The sequence below is a fragment of the Centruroides sculpturatus genome, unplaced genomic scaffold, assembly GCF_000671375.1.
Source record: "Centruroides sculpturatus isolate CEXI.00-Female unplaced genomic scaffold, Cexi_2.0 scaffold307, whole genome shotgun sequence".
NCBI lineage: Eukaryota > Metazoa > Arthropoda > Arachnida > Scorpiones > Buthidae > Centruroides > Centruroides sculpturatus.
Window position 1 is genome coordinate 622,103 of NW_019384520.1, and position 6,089 is coordinate 628,191.

General features: G+C 34.3%; 1 protein-coding gene across 1 annotated transcript; it reads left to right on the forward strand.

The window, feature by feature from the left end:
• Positions 1–533: 533 nt before the first annotated feature.
• Positions 534–3,135, forward strand: LOC111622729 (kelch-like protein 10). Its single transcript, XM_023365148.1, has 5 exons — positions 534–1,583; positions 1,653–1,822; positions 2,283–2,391; positions 2,465–2,797; positions 2,866–3,135. Exons 1-5 carry the CDS (start codon positions 693–695, stop codon positions 3,115–3,117), a joined length of 1,755 nt encoding a protein of 584 aa, XP_023220916.1. The 5' UTR covers positions 534–692; the 3' UTR covers positions 3,118–3,135.
• The last annotated feature ends 2,954 nt before the right edge of the window (positions 3,136–6,089 follow it).

A 6,089-nucleotide genomic window follows, 5' to 3' on the forward strand; every position in this document is an offset into this window, starting at 1 on the left:
CCAGTGCCGGCCCGAGGCAAGTTTTAGGATGGAGCGAGATCCTATTATGGCGCCCCCTTGGTCAGTAGCGTAGCGAACATAACTGGCGCTCGGGGCACGACATTTTATTGGCGCCCCCTCCAGAAACACATATAGTTTGTCTTGGAGACCATTTGGGCGCCCCTCTGCGAGTGGCGCCCGCTACGCCACTGCCCTTGGTTGCCCCAAATTTGTACCCTTTAATTTTCTTTACCACTGAGGCGTTCCCTAGGACTTAGCGCCTGGAGCGGCTGCTCCTTTCGCCCTATGGTAGGGTTGGCTCTGGAGAAAAGACCATCTTAGTAACGTTAACGGAAAGTTTTAAAAAATCCAATGTACAGTTGTTGTTTATAAGATGAAAGAATCTGAAAAGTTAAACTGTAGATGAAATTAAAATATTAAACATTTTTTAAATTTCAAACATTGGTAGTTTAGTCGTAAACTAAAATTTTCCGTATTTAGTTACGAGTGTAGATTTAAATATTACATTTTTAGAAAATTTAATTAAATAACAATTGATTTTCTATTATTAATTTGTTTTCTGGTTGAATTGTTACTCCTCGTATAGACAGAATTCTAAATTTGTGGATTCAACCACCTTCACAGGTAGCCTACAGCGGGTACCGAAAAGGAATCCACTAACATTACATCGCTCTATTGATTATTAAACACTTATGGAAATTTTATACGTTATGAGAAAGAACGGATCGGTCTGCGATGGCATCTTGAAAAGTGAAGACGGAAGAGAATTCCCGATACATCGATTAATTATGGTGACTTGCAGTCCTTATTTTGAAGCTTTGTATAACAGCCCCATCAACATTCAACGAAGAACAGAGATAATTATTCCAAATATATCTGCAGACATGTTAGACAAGATTATTGACTTCGCTTATATGCCAAGCAATTTTCATCAAACTGTCAATTTTCAGAATGTTTTCCAACTAATTAAAGTTGCTAATAAATTTCTGATAAGTAAATTAGTAGATATATGTTGTATATTTCTTATTGATCATATAAACGATCAAAATTGTATATTAATATGGAAATGTGCCAAGCAGTATAATTACCAGGATATGGAAGCGAAAGCTCTCAAGTATCTGATGATTAATTTTACCAATATACTGAAAGAACGAAGATACTTGGAAATTTCTTTAGATGAAATAATAACGATTTTAAAGAAGGAAGAATTGAATGTAAAACATGAAGAATTTGTTTGGGAAGGTATTTTAATATGGATCGATCACGACCCGGATAATCGTTCCAAGTATATAAACCAATTAATGCGTTGCGTTCGATTTGGTCTCATAAATCCGGAGTACTTCATCGCAAAAGTTAAAAATAACAAATATGTTAAATTTGAAGACAGAAACTGTCGTCGAATAATCATTGAAGCCATCAGATGTTTGTTCGATTTGAAAATTGGGCATGGAAGTAAAAGTAAGCTTCAGCTTCAAAAACCGAGATTGCCTCGTGAAGTACTCTTTGTAATTGGTGGTTGGGATGGAGATATTCCTATAAACCTCATGGAATCTTACGATATCAAAACGGATTCTTGGATACTAGTAATATTAGAATTTTGATTTTATATACAATAATATATATATGCGTGTAATATAAACTGTATATTGTAGCTTTCAATAAATGATTCTACTGGACCCAGGGCATATCACAGATGCGCCGTCATGGATAACTATATATATATTATTGGTGGATACGATGGAGTAGATTTCTTCAATACGTGCCGGTGTTTTGATATATTGACATCGGAATGGAGAGAGATTGCACCAATGTATTCACATAGGTAATTATCACTTAACGAGCAATTATTTATTGTGACATCGTCACAATGCGGGCTGCAATTTTCACTCATATCTTTAATTTATTTTATTTAAAGTATATGCTCTCCATCTCAAATTAGTCGTGTCTTGCCCCTGTACATCATACTTTTTCTTTAACAATAGAGTGGTGCCAGTCACCTATGTAACACCTTTCAGGGAGAAATTTTTGAATTGAAATGGCATGACTTCCAGTTTGCATCGGAATTTTCTATACAGTTAATCGGGGCCTCCTGTCCCCAAGGTAGTCATATCCTATCTCGTCTTTCATCTATCTAACTCCGTTCTCGAGATTAAGGAAAAACAGACAGACAGATGACGGTGGGAAATAATAGGTCTACAGTTTTCTTTTTTCAAATTGCAGCCCAATTTTAGTTATTTCGAATTTTTAATGGTAAATACAAGATAGAAAAATATTTATTTTAGATGTTATGTCAGCGTAGCCACTGTAGGTAGACACATATATGCCTTAGGTGGATTTAACGGACGAGTGAGACTTAGATCTGCAGAAAGATATAACTGTGATACAAATCAAGTCAGTGGAAATTTTGTTGGCATTTTAATGTATACATAGTAAATAGTCCTAAGTAGTAATATTAATTTTTTAGTGGACGATGATCGCATCGATGAATAATGAAAGAAGTGATGCCAGTGCTACCGAATTAAGCGGAAGCGTGTATATTGTTGGTGGCTTTAATGGGAACGAGTTTCTAAGTTCTGCAGAATTCTATAATCCTGACACAAATCAATGGACTAATATATCTTCCATGAAAACACGCAGATGTGGTGTTTGTTGCATCAACTACAACGGATATCTTTATGTTTTTGGAGGATTCAATGGCATTTCTCGCCTGTGTAGTGGAGAAGTATATAATCCCTATACCCAAAAGTGGTATATTCTTGAAGATATGAGCACAGCCAGAAGCAATTTTGCAGTGGTGGTAAGTACAATAGACAACTCATCCTATTCCTAGTATAAATTTTTATAAAGCTATCGTTTCTCATTAAGGTTTTAGAAGATTTGATTTTTGTTATGGGAGGTTTTAATGGAATTACTACAGTATCTAGCGTGGAATGCTATGACGTGAAAAAAGAACAATGGATTCAAGCCAAAGAGATGCATATGAACAGATCAGCACTGGATGCGTGTGTGGTTAAAGATATTCCAAATATTGAAAATTATATTCCACCTAGAAATGAAAGTTTTATTGGAAAAAAATCAAATTTACACTTTTCAGATTTTTCGCAAGAATATTTTTAATCAACACATAATAATAAACAACAGTTATAATTTTTCTAAATTTTGCGAATAATTTTGAATTATGAAAAATAAATATGTTTTAAAACAAATATAGTCCAAATGTTTTATTTTTTTTTTCAAATAATGAGATGTTTCGTAAAGGCTCTTTAAAATAAAATCTAAATTACATCGGATTACTCATAATGTAGACTTGGCCGAAACCATAATGAGCTTGCTAAAAGGCTCTTTTAGTGTCTACGGATAGAAAGAATTAAAAAAGAAAGAAGATAACAAGAGCACAACACATTTATAGACAGGGCCGGCCGTACCGTAAGGGCAAACTGGGCATTTATCTATGGCTACAAATGGCAAGGGCGGCAAATTTTCATAAATTTATACAAAGTTTTCAGGCGTATTATTTTTTAAAATATTTTAAAATTTTTATTTATATTAATAAAAGTTGAATATTAATCGACGGAGGAAGGTATGGTACTTCTAATTGGAATATTATATGGTTATAGAGTAAATATTATATAAAGACAACACAGCAGCTCTCTGCCCTGGATAATGGTAAGATGACCATTTGAAATTTATTTTGCTTATCGCTACTCGCTTTCTCTTTGTTTCTCTATTGTCTAGAGCAGTGTTTTTCAACCTGTGGGTTGTGACCCTCAGGGGGTCGCAAAGCCTTACACGGGGGTCGCGGATAAAAGAAAAAGATAAGTGTTTGTAGGTCATATCAATATTATTATTTTTATTGTAGGTCACTACAATCAACATTTTTATTGTAGGTCACTACAATAAAAAAAACTACAATTTCAGTGAGAAGGCTGTACCTGTTTATTGGTTTTTCGATCGATATTTAAGTCTCAACAGAAAGAAAATTAAATACGTAGTTTTTAAAATCACTGATATAGTTTTAATATGGCCCTGGGGGTCTCCAGAATTTTTTAACTTCTAAAGGGGTCGCGTATTCAAAAAGGTTGAAAAACATTAGTCTAGAGCTCTAGACGGTTTTTTAAATCGCGATGTCTTCACTTTTAAACGTAGAATTTCTTTTCTATTATGATGTTAAATCTTACAAATCTTAGTGTTAAAATATTATTGTACTATTGTAATTGTTTTACTTTTAATTAAACTATTTGGACATTACATTTTTTTTTGTTTTTTGTTTTGTGTTTTATTCCGTGTTGTTGCTTTTGTGTTTTAGCTTTTGTTGGTTCTGTTTGTTTGTAGTGGAGAGAAGTAATCCTTTGCTGTATATGCATATTAGCAGAATGACATTGTTATTAATCCAAAAATGCTCAATGTTAATATTTTGATAAATATTTAATCTTTAAACAGTTAATATGAAGCTTAATAAGTTTTATTAAATATGAAACTTTATATACAATCGTAAAAATTCCATGTACAAATTTAATTATTAGAGTAATTATAATTTTGGTCTGAACACACATCGACTGCAAGGTGGGTTTGGTTAAAGTTCAACGTGGAAATGGTTTCCTCTCGTAGTGCATTATTCTGTGATGAAATATTTTACTAGTAGAACACCGGTCGAAACATTACAAGTTGCCATTACCAGTTATAGTCGTTTAAACAACAGCGTAACACAGTCTTTTATTAAACACGAGAACACTGTTTATGTTTCGTTGTCACTTTGGCTACGATAGACGTCACTGTCGATGTTCTATGTACTTTAACCGAAGTGGAGGAAGGAATCTCGAAAGGTGTCGAAGTATCCGTCCGTAAATTCGGACGGAAAGTCCAGTCGATTAAATAGCCGGGTGAAAGGTCAATTCCGAGTGAAAGTGTCACATTCGGTGGAAAGTCGAAATCCGCACAAGACCTCGGCAGAGAAAAGATTGTTTTCCAGCAGCCAAACAATCTTTTCCACCAAGGCCTTTTACGCTCGACGGATTTTTTCCACCATTTCTTCGGACTCCTTTCTGTCAAGTCTCGTCTCAGGTGACCAGTCTCGACTTCCATTCCGGAACTTCGGGGTTCGCTGCTCCAAATAATGGACGAGAGAGGAGGCGCTGTCGTCCGGAGTTAAGACGACTGCCCTTTTGACGTCGGGTGTATGCGACTCTTCCTCCGCATCTTTCGGAAGCACCCGAATCACACGAGGTAATGACCAGGCGCAATCTTCGGCCTCGGCATGGCCCGAGGTGTGTCACTTCTTCAATTCTTTGAAATTTTCCATTATGCAAAGAAAAAGAGCGACTGCTGTGAAAATAGAACTTGCATTAATTAAGAAATATTCCTATTCTAATCTGAATTGCAAATTTCTAATTCAAAAATGATTGTTTTAATTCCTTTTACAAAAGAATATTATAATAAAATCTCTATTTATTATATATAATAATTTTAATCTTTTCGACGTTTTTTAGTGTTCGATATCTAAATCTTTTACTCGTCCTCACAGACACGAGCTGCTATAATCAATTCACGTAGAGTTAGGATATGCTTGAACACTATGGGATATCCATAAATTATGTCTGCATTTTTCTTGAAATTTTTACGTTCCCTCCTTCTCTGGTCACAGTTTTACGAAGTTTCTGTAACCCCTCTCCTCTTCGGACGTTCAACAAAGCCCTTATGACATTATGAATGATAGATACCATAATAGAAACGATGTTCAAAAATATACAACAATTTTTGAAATACATATAATGAAAGGCATAAACTGCATAAAATATAATGTTTTGTAAAATTTAATGTAATGGTTAAGACAAGTCGGACAAGGGGAAGAAGAGCTCAACCTCTCCCCTCTACTCCCCTTTGTTCGACTTTGTCTGACTTGTCTTAACTTTAATAATTAGAATTATTATTACAGACAAATGATCTACAGTTAGACGCCATCTTGGTTGATTGAAAATACCGAAAAAATATAGTTTCAATTGCAATAATTAAATATTTAAATAAGACATTTTACATTGAATATCAAATAAAACTTTTCTAAAACAATAAAATAATAAACACAATTTATATAT

What these genes read in the sequence shown, in the direction of transcription:
- LOC111622729 (XM_023365148.1), top strand. Translation starts at nt 693, where the DNA reads ATGGAAATTTTATACGTTATGAGAAAGAACGGATCGGTCTGCGATGGC. An exon ending in AAACGGATTCTTGGATACTA is followed by an intron (nt 1,584 to 1,652) that starts GTAATATTAGAA and finishes TGTATATTGTAG; the next exon opens with CTTTCAATAAATGATTCTAC. An exon ending in ATAACTGTGATACAAATCAA is followed by an intron (nt 2,392 to 2,464) that starts GTCAGTGGAAAT and finishes TTAATTTTTTAG; the next exon opens with TGGACGATGATCGCATCGAT.